The sequence below is a fragment of the Drosophila innubila genome (genome assembly GCF_004354385.1).
Source record: "Drosophila innubila isolate TH190305 chromosome 2R unlocalized genomic scaffold, UK_Dinn_1.0 1_C_2R, whole genome shotgun sequence".
Classification (NCBI taxonomy): domain Eukaryota; kingdom Metazoa; phylum Arthropoda; class Insecta; order Diptera; family Drosophilidae; genus Drosophila; species Drosophila innubila.
Genome location: NW_022995374.1, coordinates 1,401,786 through 1,422,452, shown reverse-complemented (window position 1 = coordinate 1,422,452; position 20,667 = coordinate 1,401,786). Strand labels below are relative to the sequence as shown.

At 34.1% G+C, this 20,667-nt stretch overlaps 1 protein-coding gene across 1 annotated transcript; it reads right to left on the bottom strand.

Annotated features, from left to right (window-relative positions):
• Positions 1 to 2,805: 2,805 nt before the first annotated feature.
• LOC117785531 (dystrobrevin beta) lies at positions 2,806 to 13,710 on the bottom strand. Its single transcript, XM_034623605.1, has 8 exons — positions 13,704 to 13,710; positions 10,412 to 10,757; positions 9,902 to 9,987; positions 8,734 to 9,530; positions 6,175 to 6,811; positions 4,551 to 4,668; positions 3,738 to 3,793; positions 2,806 to 3,482 (listed from the first exon to the last, which is right to left on the bottom strand). Exons 2-8 carry the CDS (start codon positions 10,747 to 10,749, stop codon positions 3,130 to 3,132), a joined length of 2,385 nt encoding a protein of 794 aa, XP_034479496.1. The 5' UTR covers positions 10,750 to 10,757; positions 13,704 to 13,710; the 3' UTR covers positions 2,806 to 3,129.
• Between the last annotated feature and the right edge of the window lie 6,957 nt (positions 13,711 to 20,667).

Here is a 20,667-nt window from a genome sequence, read left to right as displayed (position 1 = left end):
GTCGATAGCTATTGTCATTATTGAAATTTGACGGTTGCTAAGGATTTTTAAAAAGAACGACGGTAACACTAAAAAAAATTTCTTATTTAACTTTTTTTTTATTATATATACATAAATATGTACAATTTATATAGTATTGTCGGACTTGAAGTGCGGATGACGCACCGTTAGCTCAACAAAAGGGCCCTTACGAAACATGCCATCCATCACCATACAGGTGTAAGTGCCAGCGTCGCTCCACTGAACGTCCTTAATCTGCAGCTTGTATGTGGAAGAATTGGGATCGTACCTCAGTGAATAACGCTAGTCAATAATTCCAAGACCTTCGAGAGTGGAAGCTACAAATCCGATACCATCATTCTTGTTGCCCAGTAAAATGTAGTTTCCTGATGACCGACCTGTACTCAACATTTCATTAGCAGTCGGTTCAATGCGACGCAAATTAAGCTAACTATGTTAACGCAATGTTGGTAACATAACTATGTAATGCAGCAAACATATCGATAGATTGTGTATCGACAAGGACCTTTAGCGGTATTTAAGCAATTTCAAATAAAATTTCAAATTTTGTATTTAAGAGTTGTTTAAAATGTATTTTTATTTACTTTTCTCTTTTTGTAATATTCTCCATTATTCAGTGGTTAATTATGTATAATTTCTATAAATGTCTGTTTTCCATTTTAATTTTTTTTTCTTTTTGTTCTTCATCTTTCTGTGCTTTATGCATTACGATTATATTGTATAACATTTTGATGAATGCATATTATAAATTGATAATAATAATATAAATAGTATCGACATGACACTGTTCAAGTTTAGTTTTAACATTGGATTCCTTCTTGTCGTATAACGTCTAAAAATCTTGTGTGTAAACACTTAAATGAAACTCAGCTGTATTCGTAAAATAACATAAAATTCAATATTCCAAAAATATTGTGTAAACTTTGGAAAGTTTTCTAGTATTCTTCATAGTTTCTGGCTAAAGATTGCATACTTGTATTTTAGTGTTTAAATTTAAATTTATATCGTATATCAAAGTGTTTTATTTATTTTTTTTTAATTATCATTTATTGTTTTGCTGTCTCTGAAGAAATGACAGAAATCAGCATTTAGAATTTGATTTTTAGGTATTTCAACAAGTTGCTAGTTTTAAGTACATAAATGTATATATATAGTATTATTTGTATTATGTGTTTGATTTTCGGATTCTATTGTATTGTTAAATATGTAATAAATAGTTCCAATAAAGCGCATTTTAAAAAATCGAAATTGCGAAATTACGATTTATGGGAGCTTAAAATAAAATTCATGCTCGATTTCAACGAGAGATTCTCAAAACAGAGATTTGCGACTTCTTCAACTGTCTGTCATATATATAGTATAAATAAATGTACGTATATTATCTTGTTTATATATAGTTTTTTAAGTTTTATGTATAATTCCCGCCAACTTATACACCGCAAGTGAAATAAATTATAATGTTTAAGAGATAGTAGACTAAAGTAGTCAATAAATAAATTGCTCTAGATCAACATAAGATTTAAGTTTAATAAAAAGCTAAGCGAGTCGTGCCACGCGCTATATATATATATATATATATATGTATACCCTATATAATCGTAGGTCCACACCAGATTTTAGTTCTTTTGTGAATTAAGACTCCATTGTGCAAATTGCTCCTGCCACTGGCTATTCGCATTTGCCTGTAAAATAGATTCAAATCGAAATTAGTAAAATATATATCATAAATTATATGATTTATCCAAAATTAATATACCCAAAACTCTACCATGCAATATTTAAGAGTGTTAACCAAATAAAAAAAGGTCTATAAATATTGTTTATATGGAGATACGTTCAAGTTCAACTATTCCAAAAATAACTAGACAAGCTATATTTATATATATATATATATAGTATATTTAATATAGATTGTTGGGTGCATGTGTATAAGAAAAATCAAAAAGAAAATAAGAGAACAACAACAACAACAATGATAATAACAGCTAATCAAAAATTCATTAATAAGGATTTCATTACGAAATCCTTTACCTTTTCATTCCATTCTGGATTATATGATTGAGATTCGTCGAAATCTGAAATTGTATTAAGGTGCACAAAACATCAGTATTTAAACATACTAATTATACTCGTATCTTTTTTATTTATCAAATGCTATAATCCTTGACTTTAAAACGAGCAACCAACATGATAACAAAACAGTCTAAGTACTCGCAGATACAATTACAGATACAGATACCTTAATTTCTAGATAGATTTTTATTGAATGCAAGTATGTATCTCTGAAATGTGGCACATGAGAATGCTTGAACAGTTCGTTGATAGAGTATATAGAGAGGAAGAGAGAGGAGAGATAGAGAAATCAACTATTTGCATTGATGGAGTCGATATTAGGCAAATTCAGCATTTTCTAGCTAATCATCGTACACAGATTGTTCAGTTATCAAATATAAATTATAAAAAAAAATTAAAAAACATTTTTTATTACGTTTCTCCTATAAAAAAAAATAGATTATGAAATAATTAAATTTTTAAAACAAAATAATTTTTATTTCAAAAATTGAAAAAAAAGATGTTTTCAAATGATTATAATAAAAATAAACAAAAATTTTAGCAGTAGCAGTAGAAGTTTTATTTATTTTTAACTTTTTATTTTATTTTATGAAAAACTTAATTTCAATATTTGTTAAAAAAAAAATTTTAAATTAGAAAAAATTATGGATTTTTGATAAAAATTTCAAATAAATAATGTCATATTGTTTTTAGCTAGATCAAAAATATGGGTAAACAATAATTTGTATGATGATTGATGAAAAATTTTAAACAAAAGTTTATGGGCGATTACATCATCCAAAAAGTGTAAATCTGAGAATTTCGCATTCATGCAGATAATTTATCTCGAGTTTACATTTAATTCTGCTTAGCTATATATGTAGTTATCGATATTCGAAAGAGGAATGTGACAATAGTGAAGGCAGAGATGACGATGCTACGTATTGAGATGATCGATCGATAAATAGCTAAACTTGATATATATTTTACCTGAACGATGGGTAAAACCTACAAATTGTATATTCAGAATATATATATGTATATATATAAGTATATTCAGATATTGAGACTATATTTCATAATGTAAGCGTGCATTATCAACTGCAGTTCATCGATTGTCTCACCGATCTCGTGCAGTGCCGGAAATCCGGCCTGATCATCATCGATAAATATCTCGGGATGATAACGATAGCCGAGTATACGATTTAACTGAGATTGTTCATCGCTCAGCCCGAAATTGTAGTCAAATTGTTGTTGATCATCATCATCATCATCTAAAGGATCACAGACGGCGCCTTCGCAATCAAAATCCTCGCCAGATCCTCGAAAGATCTCCTCATAAATCTGGCAATCGCAATCGCAATCGGAGTCGGGAGACGAAGATTCGCCACCCTCGATGTGACGATACTCTTGAGAGTATACAGTTTGTATTGGTAGATGATGGTTGTAATTTTTTTAAATATTTTTTTGGGACAAACAAAGGATTAAAATTAAAACTGTAACATCAACATTTACAGCATTTTTTCTTATGCCGTCTATTTGGGAAATAATCTAAAATCAAAAAGCAAAAATTTGAGAAACGAAACGAAAAAAGATATCAAATAAGACAAAGGGATATTTTGGATTGATCCTAAACGGTTTCGGAGTCGGAGTCGATGACTTACCCAATGGCAAAATGAAACGAGCCTGTGACAAGGAGGCGCCAGTGTTAACTTGACCTGTAAATAACATGGCCAAGACACACACACGCACAGACGCAAAAAGAAAGCGCACACAGAAAACATAGTGTTAAGCATAGAGAACATTCCATTTAAGGGGTATGGTCAGTGTGGATCGGTGGTGCAGGAGGCGTGGCAGTGGGCAGCTCTAAAAGCGGTGCTCAACTACTTTTGGGTGCCATAACTAACAGCTCTAGAAGCCTCAGTGTGCAGTTAGCGATGAGTATCGATATGATGCTATCGATATTGTACGTTGCACCGATTTTTAATGCTATCGATACACAGAAACGATAAGATATTTAATGAATCGATTTTTAATACAATTAATTGTGAAATATTTTCATATTTAAGGTATCGTTATGGGTTATCGATATCATATCGATGAATTTTTTTTAACAAAATTGTTTTTTTGCTATAATTTATAATAATTATGATTTTCTATTATTTTTTAACTCCAATTAATTCGACAATAATATAGATTTTCAAATTATTTATTTTCCTTTATCATATTTTTATGCGGTACTTTCTACCATAACAATATCGACACTTTTTCATCCCGTTACTCATCCCTAGTGTGCAGTCAGCAAAGTGCAGTTCCAATATTTCTAAATATCTATATAATTTGTAGATTAAAAGCAACTTGTTCAGCAGATCATCAGCAGAGTTTCACAAAGAAAGAAAGAGAGAGAGAGAGAGAGAGCGAGCGGGTGAGCGATAATTGGATTGATTGGAGAAATTGGTGCGAGAATCCCAAGCGATTTACCTGCATTCAAATCGCTGACCATTGTCGATATGGCCGACGTAATGTTATCGGCAGTTTCATTCAGCTCCGCATCGGCATTCGGATTAGCACTGCCCAATAGGGGCGGCGGTGGGGCTGTGAAGCCATATATATAAAGCAAGATATTGTTTTGGGGTGAGACTGAGACTGTGAACTCCACAAAGAGGCACGAGCGTATCACGAATCAATCACTTTTCACATAAAAAATTTTGAATTTCCCTTAAAAAGCATGACAATCGATATTTTCTACATATTTTTTAAACATGTTAAGCTGATGTTAACAAAGCTAACAGGGCTATTTTGAGTATTTATTCGAAGGAATGCTAAGAATATGTTAAAGCGCTGTTATGTAAATGGAGATGCCTCAATTGGCGCCTAATGTAAATTTAACATATGTTAAAGCGCTGTTATGTCAACAATGTTGCCCGACCGTTTAGTTTAGTTTAGTTTTATCAATTTTAAGCTCTTGCAAATCAGAAGATAAGCTCGTGACACGCCTGCACCTCCCATGTGAAGTGTGTGTTGTTGGGTCGGTGGCTCAGTGGTGTATGTGAGAGTTGCGGTAGCGTTCAGTGACAGAGAGAGTGAGAGAAAGTGAGCAGTGATGTTCAAAGTGTGATTTGTAATTTGTAGTAGTTATCAAATAGAGTAAAGAATACATTATAAGACTGGATAACTGGATGGACTCGGAAACCTAAACAATATCGACATAACTTTACGAAACTCCCTCCAAATAAGATGATAATATCTTTTCCAGCTATTAGGGATGTTGATTAACTATCAAAGTATCTATAAAAATTTTTTGCGATAGTATAATTTTGATGATTACATCAAAATAAATTTAAAGTCGCTCATAGGTGTTTTTTTTTTATTAATAATATTGATATAGTAGTTATTTTATTTTTTAAATAAACATAATTTTTTTCGAAGTATCGATATTTTTCTTGTCAAAAATATAAGCATTTTTAATAATATACCAACAACCTTACTAGCTTCTGGTCGCACATAGGTTTTTTTACTATCGATAACATGGATATTTTTACTGGTCAATAATATTAAATAAAAATAGTATATTTTTCATATCGAAATACACTTGTGCTCGCCTAAATAAGTTCACGACTTTCATCAAAGTAAATTGGCTAAAGCTTTTCAATCGAATGGTCGATTTTAACGAAATAAATTGTATATGGTAGATAGATAAGATAATACTGCGTGATGATTGACGCCATTAAAAAAGTCTAGAAAACAATGTATCTTAAAGAAATTTTAAGCTTTTCTAAATCTTTACGAGATTGTATATATTATTAAATAAATTAAATTATTAAATCATAGTAAAAAAGTATTTATTTAATTGGAAAAAAAAAACACTAAGTTGTTATATTTATCATTTTTTATGGAAAATAAAATAATTTTGATACTGTACTGTACTGCATATAATTAAGAAATAAATTATCAATCAAATACAATTTTTTTCGTTAAAATTAATCAATTGATTTAAGAGCTCTATCCAATTAAGTTTGATAAATGTCGTGAGGGGCAGTGTATTATTGATATCTTTATATTTTCTGATAATGAACCTGATTAGCATTTGGGATTACTCACTTGCACTGCCATTGGCCGCAAAGGCGCTGCGCATATCGCTGCTGATCTGATTGAGCTGCTCCAGCTGACTTTGGCTGAATGGAGCTGAATGGCCTAAGCCGGACGAGGATTGCTGTGATTGCATCATTTGTTGTTGTGTTGAGCGCAACATTGGATGCGACATTTGCTGTTGTAGCTGCTGCTGCTGCTGCAGCTGCTGAGCATGCAGCGCACTCATCGGTGAAGTGCCCAGCACTCCTGAATTACCACCTGAATTTGCTGCAGCGCCTGACGGCATCGGTGGAGATTTACCCGAGCGTGGACTCGAATTTGGCGTGGATCTGGGCGAGGCAGTCTGTTGATTCTTGAGCATGCGCATTAATCCCTCCAGCTGCTCCATCAGCTGTCGCCGCGAGTCCTGCAGCGCCCCCAAATGTCCCTCCAATTCCCCCTTGCGCTGTCGCAGCGCACGCAGCTCATTTATTAAAGCCGGATTCTCTGGCGCCATCTGCTCAGTCTCTTGCTGGCGCCGCAGGCGCGCTATCTCACGCATTATCTCCTTGTTCTTGGACTCCAACTGCGCGATCAGTTCCCGCTGTGCACGCGAATTGTCCGTGCCAATGGGCGTAATGCTCTCCGCATTTGGCATGTTGGAGGGCTGAAGGTGAAGAGAAGACTATGTTAGATATTTTTTAATAATTTTTACTTAAATGCAAAATAAATTTAGAGGCCATATCATGATCAAAACGACATTCCACTTGATAATCGGTTGATTTTTGTTGAAGTTATGAGAGATCAAGGTTTTTGGAAAAAATGTCAAGGGGTAGGTATGGAAAATTGGATGATAGATGGCTTAGAGTCGAAAAAATATCAAATTTTCTAGATGATAAAAATTTAAATGCAGAATCATTTTATAGGCCAAATCATGATCAAAATGACATTCCGCTTGATAATCGGTTGATTTTTGATAAAGTTATGAGAGATGAAAGTTTTTGAAAAAATGTCAAGGGGTAGGTATGGAAAATTGGATGATAGATGGCTTAGAGTCGAAAAAATATCAAATTTTCTAGATGATAAAAATTTAAATGCAGAATCATTTTATAGGCCAAATCATGATCAAAATGACATTCCGCTTGATAATCGGTTGATTTTTGATAAAGTTATGAGAGATGAAAGTTTTTGAAAAAATGTCAAGGGGTAGGTATGGAAAATTGGATGATAGATGGCTTAGAGTCGAAAAAATATCCAATTTTGTAGATGATAAAAATTTAATTGCAGAATCATTTTAGAGGCCAAATCAAGATCAAAATACCATTCCGCTTGAAAATCGGATGAGTTTTTATGAAGTTATGAGAGATCAAAGTTTTTGAAAAAATGTCAAGGGGTAGGTATGGAAAATTGGATGATAAAATGAGCAAAGTTTTGAAAAATGTCAAGGGTAGGTATGGAAAATTGGATGATAAATGGCTTCGGATCGAAAAAATATCAAATTTTCTAGATGATAAAAATTATAATGCAGAATCATTTTAGAGGCCAAATCATGATCAAAATGACATTCCGCTTGAAAATCGGATGAGTTTTTATGAAGTTATGAGAGATCAAAGTTTTTGAAAAAATGTCAAGGGGTAGGTATGGAAAATTGGATGATAAATGGCTTCGGATCGAAAAAATATCAAATTTTCTAGATGATAAAAACTTAAATGCAGAATCATTTTAGAGGCCAAATCATGATCAAAATGACATTCCGCTTGAAAATCGGATGAGTTTTTATGAAGTTATGAGAGATCAAAGTTTTTGAAAAAATGTCAAGGGTATGGAAAATTGGATGATAAAGGCTTGGATCGAAAAATATCAAATTTTCTAGATGAAAAATTTAAATGCAGAATCATTTTAGAGGCCAATCATGACAAAATGACATTCCGCTTGAAATCGGTTGATTTTGATAAGTTATGAGAGATCAAAGTTTTGAAAAAATGTCAAGGGGTAGGTATGGAAAATTGGATGATAAATGGCTTCGGATCGAAAAAATATCAAATTTTCTAGATGATAAAAATTTAAATGCAGAATCATTTTAGATGCCAAATCATGATCATAACGACATTCCGCTTGATAATCGGTTGATTTTTGATAAAGTTATGAGAGATCAAAGTTTTTGAAAAAATGTCAAGGGGTAGGTATGGAAAATTGGATGATAAAGGGCTTCGGATCGAAAAAATATCAAATTTTCTAGATGATAAAAATTTAAATGCAGAATCATTTTAGATGCCAAATCATGATCAAAATGACATTCCGCTTGAAAATCGGTTAATTTTTGATGAAGTTATGAGAGATCAAAGTTTTTGAAAAAATGTCAAGGGGTAGGTATGGAAAATTGGATGATAAATGGCTTCGGATCGAAAAAATATTAAATTTTCTAGATGATAAAAATTTAAATGCAGAATCATTTAAGATGCCAAATCATGATCAAAATGACATTCCGCTTGAAAATCAGTTGAGTTTTGATGAAGTTATGAGAGATCAAAGTTTCTGAAAAAAACTTTTGCTTTCTTAGTTTCTATTTCTCTTTTTATGTAAACTTACTGCGCGATTCTCCTGAGCCAATCGGGCGGCATAGCGGGCAATTAGCCGATGCTCCTCATCGTTGGCCGAGGCGGCGGCCACACGGGACATTGTTGTGTCCAGACTGCGTCCGGTGGCCCGTGAATCCAGTGTGCTGGATCGATCAAAGATGCCACCGTGTCCCGGCCCCGGGCCAGGACCATGTAAATGTCCCAGGGCGGGATCGGAGAAGCCGTTGTGCGATGGCAACGGCGAGGGGGGCACAATGTGCGATAGATTGAGAGTCTTTTCGGGCTGATCGGGGAATCGTGGCAACACTTGCGTCGTCTTCTCGGGCACACATCGGAAGCTCTTGCGCAAGGAGTGACCAATCTGTTTGCTCGGCGATTTATAACTTGAATATTCCTTGACCTCGTGATCGTTTTGATGGTTCAACGATGTCTTGCCATGCCAAAAGCATTCCTGGCACAATTGGTAGGCGTGACACCGCTGACAACGATAACGAAATCCAGTAAAGTTTTCCTTATGGCAAACAGAACAGATCGTCGGATGCACAATAGTCTCAACGGTGGCCAATCGATGCAATAATGGTAGCCAAACGAGACACGATGGACCCGGTTCAGACATAAGTGTTGCCATGAAATCATTCACAGTGACCTTATTCTCCGCCGGAAAGATCTCCTCCTCCAAACCCTCCTTATAATGGAATGTGGGTGACTCGTAAACCGCTGCCGGCAATGCCAGCACCTCTCGCAGAAATTCACTCAACTTCCAGGCCACCAATTGACCAGCACCATCCGAAATCTGTGAAAAGATATCTATAAGATATCCCAAATAAAAAGATTTAATAATAATTATTCTTAAATCTTCTTTTATTTAAAGGAAGTCTGTGATAAATCAACAGTTCGTAGTGGAAATCTCCTAAATGATATCTTTAAGATATCAAATAAAATATATAAATAATATCACCAAGATATCCAAAAGAAAAAGTTGTGATAAACTGTGACTGTAAAAATATATTTATCACAAGACTGAATAAAAATTGTAATAAATCTTTATTTTTTAAGATATTTAAAAAAAGTTATAATTAAATAAAAGTCCATTATTAAATCTGTTATCCTGTTTCCTTTGTGACTATGTTTTTCTTTTTTACTCTACACATGGGAAAAATGCCATAATCTTTACTTACATCTGAGCTTATCCACCAGCTTGCCGGAGCACATGGTAGCCAGGGCGACTTTAATGGAAAACACACGAATTTTGCCAGAGTTGTCACTAAACATTTTTTAAAAAAGAAGTTTTATTAGTATTTGTTATGATTTTACATTAAAAAAAAAATGTTAATTGAAAATCGACTATTTTTGAAAAAGTATCAAGGGAAAAAATGGGCAGTTATGAAACAAAATTTTCAATGTGGATGCAGAATCAAAAAAGAGGTCTAATAATGATAATATTTTCAATCCGCAAGAAAATCGGGTTATTTTTGACAAAGTTATGACCGTTCGAAGTCTTAAATATAGTATCAAGGGGAAAATTCGGAAAAATTGGAAAGTAAGGGAAAATTTTGATGTAAAATCAAATTAAAGGTCAAATGATGATAATATTGACATTCCTCAAGGAAATCGGTTAAGTTTTGCCAAAGTTATGTCAGTTTCAAGTGTGTGAAAAAATGTCGATTCTCTAGAAATAAGGAACTCACCTTGTGTATGCGGCCAGAAGCCAATTGAGCAATAGACCCGCCTTGGAGTCCACGGGCACCTGTTGGGCCGTTGGCAGACGCTTGTTGAGATTGTGGTACAGGGAGGAGACGAGTGTCTCCAGCCTGGCCACGCTCACCTCGCTCTGTGGCTCCAGTGTGTTGAGGCCATTCTCCCGGAATGCTTCAATCACATTCCATATATCAACCAGATGCAAATTGGTCGATTTCTGTATATAGCGTAGCTTGGAGGCGGTGCGATATGAAGCAAATCGTATCGAATCAAATGTCTGTAGCCGCAGATCCTGCAATATGGCCACACGTGGCTCCAGTTCCATCATGTTCAACTCTGCAATAAACAAACAGAAAAAACATACTGAAAAATCAGCAACAATTTACACGCCCCTAAATTAACACTATAGTTACAATCAACTGAATTGCATCAACAATATGCATTAGATAACATGCTAATGACCTTGTTAGATAACACTATAACTTGTCAAGACATTATAGTGGGACATGATGGACTTTTGGATACCCTCGGTATTCATATTTCTATATTTAATTACAGATTTCGTTGAGACACTTCATTTTAAAAATTTTTTACACATCAGCTACTTGTAATAAATTGAAGATAGTATTGGAAAGGCATAAAAGATTGAAATGTGCGACTTATAGATACCCCCTAACTAGTTAATCACAGCACATTATTAGATACGAAACTTTTTTCAAGATATTCCTTAGTCCTTAATAGGCTTACAAAAGATTCATGTAAATATTATCATTAAAATCCCTGGAAGTTATAATAAATCTCAATATTTTATGAACTGAACACTGTTGTCTTCAGTTTACGTGTGTGTTTCATGTATTTTATGGCCTCCTTCAAAGCATAATGTGAATCCCTGTGCCTCCCACTTCCTTCCTCTCTCTTTCCCCTGTCATTCCAGCGTTGTAAACATGTTGTGGGTGCTTATAAACATGTGTATACGGAATATTTAATTAACGCATAAATAATAACGCTTATGTTACATGTCTCTCTCTCTCCCTCTCTATCTCTTTCATTCTGTCTCTTTCGTGAGCTAACTGGGTCATCAGCTGAGAGGGAATGAAAAGAGGACGAGGTAGAAGAAGACAACGAGGACAACGACGACAACACCATCAGCTTTGTGCCATAAACATCAGCCACAACAACGCGACAGTCGATTCGCAAAAGGAGCAACTCAAAATATGAGAAAGAGTGCAAAAATAAACCCAAGAGCCGCCTTTAAGCCAATTCAACAGCTTCCTAAGCTTGTAGGGAATATGAGACCTCCCGTTCCTCCTTCTTCCATTTCTTTATCCTGCTCCTACCACTCCCTGCTCGCACTTCCACAACTTAACAATGCCGTAGTTCTTTTTATTACATATTCCATTGTCACGAGGCAGAATCAGCGTCTGTCTGGCGACATAACCACAAACCAAGCCAGAGCACAAACCGAGCAAATCTCCCCTGACACAGCCATGGGAACAAAAGAGCAATCCAATGATATACCAGGTCAAAAGTTCCCTTTCCGACCATAAAATACCCGTTAATCAACTTTAACAAACATTAATTGTACCAATAAACTTTAATATCGTTTCAATTTACTTAAAAATTAAAACAGTTATATTCAATCCATCAATTTCAGAGAATCTAGCTCTTAGAGTAAGTTTATAAAATTGACAAATTGACTCGACTAATAAACTGCTACTTTCCCCTACATTGCAACGCATGCAAAATACCCTATTATTCAAAAATGAATGGGTATAAAAACAAAGCAATTTTTATTAACTCGCCTCAATTTCAAATCATTTAAATCATTTGTAATCCGCTTTAGAGAACCAATTAATCGTAGAGCATACGAGCATCGGAAATGGGAAAGGGGATAAGAAGAATCAACATGGGCTCGTTTCCAATTCAAAATCTCTTTCTCTGTCTCTGTCTCTGTTTGCTCTCCAGTTGCAGTTGGCGTTGTCCCTGTTGGGCGCTCTGGCAACGCCAAAAGTGTCGGCCATTTATTATGTTGTCTTTTTGTGTTATTTCTGAATCACACATTGCGAGGGCAGGACGAAATGCAGGATATTATCCTGCTGAATGAGTGTGTGAACATAACTCATTTTCCCAGACCGTCAGCGACATTTTAACCTCTTGCACAGTGATGCAAACTAATACTTTCAATGGAGAAAAATAGTTTCAACAGCTTTAAGACTGAAATTGAATAAATCCTAATTTTATTCCAGTCACAATTCCATTATATTCTTAATAATATGATTATGTATAGAAAACAATTTCAGTTTCTTGTTTTTATAGTTTCTCGGGCATATAAAAAAAAGTCATAATTTTGTATTATTACATAAATGAATTTTCTCTGTATTATATGAAGAAACACTTTAGTATTTTTCTTGAATTTGCTCTTATAATCCACCTCGTAATATTCTTATATTTATGGTAAAAAAAAACAGATGAATTTAAGAAAAATATTAAATAAATTATCTCAAGTTTCAGCATTTTTTCCGACTCAAGTAGAGAGAAATAAAGTTAAGAATCGCAGCATCAGCTTTTTCTTTTCTTCTCCCAACAAAACAATAGGTTCTTTACAATTTCCCTAAACAGGGCAGCACTTTTTTGAAGGGCCTGAGTCCAGTGTTTAGTCTGGCATCAGTGTCAAACTTGCTGTAGATGATGAGAAGGCAACGTGATGACGCATTTCTGGACGAAGGACGCGGAACACAGTGAAAACGTAATTGACAGAAGGCTACGGAAATAACGTACAGCGAGAGAGAACATAAGGGAGCAGGAGGACTGGTGAGAAGAAAAAGAGGGAACTGCGATGAGGACATTTAAACAGGATTCTTCATTTAAATGCTGGTTTACTTCTCATATTTGCTGACGCAGAGAGACGCGCACACAAAACGAGTTGACAACGAACCGCGCCCAGAACAAGACAGGACAAGACAGGACAGGACAGGACAGGACACTGCAGTACAGTACAGGATATCAGCCAATCAACGGCCCGTTTGAAAGTGGAATTCAATTTCGAAACTGCGAAACCCCCAAGGTTGAGAGTCTGACGGGAATGATGATGAGGAGTGATGAGGAATGATGATGAGGAATGAGAAGAGATGACTCATAAGCAACTGCTGATTGTTGTTGCATGAAAAGGAGCTTGGACAAGTGGACATACTATATGTACGTACATTAGGGTGCATCAATTTGAGAAAATTTGAAAGTTGAAAACTTCTGAATCAAAAATTTGGTCGCAAATTTCGCTAATACTAAGAAATACGACCCTAATTCTAAATATTCGTGTGTTAAAATTTAAAAAAAAAACAACATTGTTAAGTTTAAAAAACTTGCCCAAGATAAAAGCAAGAAATTAATTATGCCTCTGGGAAGTACTTGCCTAAATATTTCTACTGTATAATTAAATATAATAGAAAAAAATTCTTAGAACATAAGATATAAAATAAAATAATTATTTTTAGGATGATTTTAGTGTACGATTTTTTTGAGTGTACATATATACATTGAAAACACTCATATAAATATGCACCGACATACGCACATATGACCAGGGCAGATGTGGGCCAGCTAAACAACATAACACAACACTACACACACATACACACACACACTCACATAGACACTCTTATCACACATACAGTTAAAGCTGCCTGCATCTTGTGGCCCAAAATGAATGAAGGACGAGAAGCCTGTGAGCTGTGTAAACATTTGCGCACAAAAGTATGCAACGAGACCTGCCTGAATTATTTCGAGTTTGGCAACGAGGACAAAGATGAGGACGACGATGTGGATGTGGACGTGGACTATGGAAGACGCATTGCGCAGTGCCAGAGGGAGGTGGGAGTTGGGCGAAAGCAGCAGAGGGAGGAGGTGAAAGAAGCGCCAGCTGGGAGAGTCGCCCAAAGCGACGACATCCTGCTCCACTCGTGTCTGTACAGTGTATTTTTTTTTTTTTTTGATTTTATTCCTTTTTGTTTTATTTTTTGGGCCACCTTAGACAGTGGAACAGTTTGAATAAATTCCATAGAAAATATACCATTATTTATTTTAACTAACACAGCATAAATATTTATATTGGAATTACTTTCAAAAGAATAACCCAGCTGCGTTGTGTACAAATTTCAGCCTCCTAGGCTTTACGTTTTAGGCTGTGCAATGATCAGTCAGTCAGTGAGTGGGCAATTTAGGACAAAAAATTTTATATATATAGATGTTAAGCAAATTCTATGTTTGAATTATATTTTTCAGCCGATATGCATAATAATTTTTATTTAAAGGTTTTCTACATAAATCCAAAGTTGTTTCCTATACGTTTGAAACGAAAGGCCTTAAAATTAATAATATTGAATCAATAATTTTCGTTGAAGAAAAAAAAATTAAATAAAGTTGAATTTGTAGTAATAGTAGAAGTTTTTCTAACTGATTTTAACCACTGTGCAGAGATAGTTTTGGGAGTAGCTCCATGACAGCTGCAAGTTGTTGGCTTGCATTGGTTTTTGGCCTCCCACAAGGAGGCTGACCGCTTGTTTGCCCTCTGCTCCCTTTCACATTTGTGTCATCCTCGAGATTTTGGTAACCACAAAAAATAAAATAAAATATATAAAAAGAGGGCTCAAAAACGTAGCCGTTTTTTCGGCTGCATATAAAATTACATTCCATTGCGATTTGGGATTGGAATTGAGTAAGTGTTCACTTATCTCTTTAGGGCAGCTGGCGAGGATTGTAGAACTGTATTTAAGTTGATTTCCTGGTATTTATAGCACAATTGTTAAATCAAAAAAGTATACAATATAATAAGTAAATATTCATGCAAATGGCTTTAGCTGCATTTTCTGCAACTATTTACACATAAATTCAGGTATACTCATAATGGAGAAGGAAAAAAGTTTTCCAATACGAGAAGTTTTGCTAGTGTCGCTTCAACACTTTTGCAAAACTTTTATCAAACAAAATATTGAACTTTGCTCATCATAAAATGCCAAGTACATGTTTAACCTCATTACGAGTCATCACCAAGCAATGAGGTCAAAGTTGAGAGGGAATCGGGAGGAGGGAATTTGCTCATGATTATAGAGAGGAAATAGGTCGAAGCTAAATAACACTGATGATTAAATTAAAGTCATGTGTAAGCAAACGAGTTCATTGAAGAGCTCTATATATTGCTTTATTTATTATTTTATCTAATAAAAATACAATACTCATTTGTTAAATAACATTAATTAAAAAATTGTCAATAAAATTTATAGAAATTATATTATTTTTTTTAGTAATATAGTTTATTCATTAAAAAATAAAGAAAAGTGTTGGTAATATTTAAGTGATCCTTTAACCAATTTCCCAGATGAATGACGCTTTAGCTACTTTAAGCTCAACTCTTCGCACAATTTACAGTGCTGCGCAAAAAACTTGCAACATGAATGAAAAAACTATGAAAAATGAGTGGCAAACAAGCAACCTGAGATTGGGGCAGGATCTGGAGCAGGAAAGGGGAATGGGGACTGGGATTGAGGAGACTTGAAAACCTGCATCAAAAGATTTCCAAAGTTTTGGCCCCAAAACAAGACACAAAAAAAAAGTTGCCGCCGCTTTGCAGTTGAAAACGTTGCCCGAATCCGAATCCTGTATAAATCCTGCTTCCCAAATTCCCTTTTCCTCTCCCTTTCTTACTCCTTTCCTGCCTCGATCTACAGTTAGCGTGCACGCCAAGCCAAAGGCACAACAAATGGAACAAATACAAACGACTATGATGATGATAACTGGCACATAATTCGAATTTCCTACCTGGCATTCAGTTCTTGTTGAAGTTAAAGTCAGAAATCGTTTCGTTTATTTCGTGTTAATTTAGCTTTCCCATTGGGAAATGAGAAATGCAACCACAGCAAAGAAAATGAGGAAAAGCGCTAGACAATGACTGCTCAACTGGGAGTATACCCAACTGTTGTAAAAAAATATATATAAAAAGAAGATATAAATTATTTTTCCAACACCCAAAATAATTTTTTTTTTTTAAATATAATTTTTTTTAATTCTAAGCCATCTATCATCCAATTTTCCATACCAACCCCTTGACATTTTTTCAAAAACTTTCATCTCTCATAACTTCGTTAAAAATTAACCGATTTTCAAGCGGAATGTCATTTTGATCATGATTTGGCCTCTAAAATGATTCTGCATTTAAATTTGTATCATCAAAAAAATTTGATATTTTATCGACTCTAAGCCATCTATCATCCAATTTTCCATACCAACCCCTTGACATTTTTTCAAAAACTTTCATCTCTCATAACTTCGTTAAAAATTAACCGATTTTCAAGCGGAATGTCATTTTGATCATGATTTGGCCTCTAAAATGATTCTGCATTTAAATTTGTATCATCAAAAAAATTTGATATTTTATCGACTCTAAGCCATCTATCATCCAATTTTCCATACCTACCCCTTGACATTTTTTCAAAAACTTTCAACTCTCATAACTTCATTAAAAATTAACCGATTTTCACGCGGAATGTCATTTTGATCATGATTTGGCCTCTAAATTGATTCTGCATTTAAATTTTTATCATCTAAAAAATTTGATATTTTAACGACTCTAAGCCATCTATCATCCAATTTTCCATACCAACCCCTTGACATTTTTTCAAAAACTTTCATCTCTCATAACTTCGTTAAAAATTAACCGATTTTCAAGCGGAATGTCATTTTGATCATGATTTGGCCTCTAAAATGATTCTGCATTTAAATTTGTATCATCAAAAAAATTTGATATTTTAACGACTCTAAGCCATCTATCATCCAATTTTCCATACCAACCCCTTGACATTTTGTCAAAAACTTTCATCTCTCATAACTTCATAAAAAGTTTACCGAATTTCAAGCGTCATTTTGATCATGATTTAGTTTCTGGATTTATTCGTTTTATTAAGTTAGTTCTAAAAAAAAATATATATCTATCGTACTAGGTTTTTTTTAGAACAGAAAATGCCTTTTAATCTTAAGTTAACTTATTCGCTTAGAAGACCTAAAAAAACAAATTTTTTTGCTACAAGAAATTCGTTTTGCACAGTTTTAATTTTACTACAGGGTATCCATTAGTCAATAACAACTGTTGTTTTTAAATAAAAATATGTTTATCTTTAATAAAGGTTCAAAGCACACACTGCTCACATTTAAAGCACACAATGCATATAATTTAAGCCAATAGCAGAAACCTTTCATACATAATATATACCCTGTAGAGCATTGCTTAAGTACAGGTATTAAAAACCACAACAACAACAACAATCAGTGTTGCATGTCAAGCCAGAATGATAATCGAAAATTGCCAGGCCGTGCAATAACCTTTTGTTTTTCTCGGTACCGTTTGTGAAAATTGTGAAAAACGCAAAAGAAAACTCGGAAGAGCTGTAGAGAAAATAGCTTTTCATCATCAATCAGAAATGTGCAACTGCAACACTTACATACATATATATATAGTAAATATATGTGCAAAGCGTTAATTAAAATGTGAGGCTGGGAAAGCGTAAATGGGGATTACTTGTTGTCTAAAATGAAATTCAGCTCCTGGCCTAATTGATTGGCAGTGTATGTGGGCTTGGGACTTGGCAACACCTCTAATATTTCTACTTAATTATGGAATACCTCCATGAAATTAGTTCATGAACAACTAGAAAACTTAATAACAATACACACACACATCACATATACATATTTATAAGAGGAAACCATTAAGAATGCTACAGCTAAACTGCTCGACTTTTATATGCCTTTACTTTAAGATCAATCATCATAAATTATATTTAAATTTAAAAACAAAGTACAAAAATAATGTTAAAATAAAATAGCTTTCCCATTTACGAAAAAAAAAAGAAAAAACCTTTGCTGTGTTCAAACTTAACTCGAATAACTAATTAATAAATAAGAGAAAAATTTATTTATTATTTTTGAACTACATCTTAAATATTTCCTTTATTTTCCACTCTTATCTCTGTTTATAAACCGATCGAGATGAAATTTTCAAGTAACGTATGAAAAATATCACACATTCCCTGTGCCAAATTTAAAGCTTTAAAGTTAACCCTGTTATTCTATTTTTCCATTTGCGCAGGCAACTTTCGAAAATTCTTAAATCAATTTGATCTACGTGCAGGCTACTCTAAATTTCCTTGCTATAAATTTTAAGGACACTGGAATCTAAATCTAAATTTTAAAACGAACAGCCAAACACTGTCACAAACTTATAAGCCACTCTAACACTTTGCTTACCGGGCTAAAAACTAAACACAAAGTGAAGAAAGGGCTTAAAGTGAAGAGCAGTAGAAGGAAGGCCAGGCCAGGAAGTTCTGTGCCAGTTAGAGATGCCAAAGCACGTCATCGTCCTCCGTCAACAGAGTGAGAAAGGCAGCGAAAGGGATAAGAAAAAGACACAGAGAGAGAGAGCGAGAGAGAGAGAGAAGGAGAGGAGTGTAATTATGCACAGAAATGGGAGCATCGTTTGAGTTGTGAGTTGGGTTTAGGTTTTAGTTTGAGTTTGAGTTTAGTTCGTGCTACTCAAGTAAACTCGTACAGTGTGGATAATGGAAAATGCACATTCCATCAGGCAGGCAGTCAGGACACAGTACACAGTATACAGTATACAGTACACAGGACCACAAAGCACCGTCAGTCCAAGGATTAACTGAGAGTGTTGGTTAAGTGCAGCGACCGTTATAAAGGCGCAACATAAAAGTATTTTCAGTTTTGCAAACGGCACTTGACAGTGTGAGGAATTTCTGCCGCAGAAACAGCGCATACATAAATCAGCTGCATTCCACCAGAAAGAAAAGCTACACTCAGAGAAATCAGCTACAATAGGCTAAAAGTCATCAAGGTTATTTCCTGTATACAAATATCTTAAAAATGTTCATTAAAATTTATTTAATCTATATTACTGACTGACTGATTGATCTTCGTGCAGCCCAAACGGTAAGGCCGAGGAGGATGAAATTTCGGCACAACATAGCTGAGAAAATACTGTTATGTAATCTAAATTTAAAGTAATATATGGTTTGACATTAATTATGTTAGCGTTCACACTGCGAAAAATTTAGCTTGTTTTATTATTCACTATCAATATTATTAATTTTTGTATGTTATTCATAAATCAAATTTATGTCAATCTTTTTCTATCTTATTTTGGTTTTGATAATCAGATTACCAAATAAAAAAATGTTAAGGGTATTTCAGCAAACTGCTATAAATTAATTATTGTATAAATTTCTTGGAATTTTTAGTCGCCTTTATTTATTAATTAAAATGCAACTAGCTATGCTCACAAAATAATTTCAAAATCAGCAGGTGTATTCCCCGTAACTATAACAATTCAATAATAGTAATTATCTCTTGGAAATATTATAATTATTTATTATTTTGAAATTAATCTGTTCAGAGGTATTCACTTCAGATATATCAACTATTATAAAAGCCTACAGAAATATTTATTCAAATTTCTTATATTTAGTTATGGAATTAATAACTTGAAATAGATCTATTCAATGCGTGTTGTGAATACCGCTATTGTTTTATCGCTTTTCTCAATTTTTAGTTTTGATTTTTGATTGATTCAAGTCGGCAACGTGTCGCTTTCAATGAGTTATGAGTTTATGGCCAACACCTGCTGTAAAACGGCTCGTGCAACGCCTACATTTCGCATTCCAAAAACCGCTTTAAGGTGAGTTCAGGTTACAATTTATTCTAAACTATGCAAATATGGAAAAAACGCAGTATAGCTCTGTAAATGAATGCACTCGAAAATGCCAAACAAATGACGTAGTCTAGAGCAAATACAATCCATAATTGTACTTATAAAGAGACCCCAAAAAGGTGTGACAACTTCTCCAATTAACAAACAACAACAAACTAATAAATTAACAAATACTTGTTGTTGCCTGAGGATCAAAGTTCTCAACTTGGCAAATTTTCTATTGATCAGCATTTAAATTTAGCCCAGTTGAATAATTATTTGGTTGTCGAACATTTGTGAATATTGTTATTATTGTTAGAATTTTGACTCAGTCACGCCTATATTTATTATTATTACACGATGTTCATGATCAGTACGTGCGATTTAGGAAAACAAATGTATAGCTTTAACAATAATTCTCGTTTTGTACATCTTAAAAACCTGCAGCAATTTTAGTTTATGCGATGAAGTATAATGATAAGACAACTACTCTCAGGA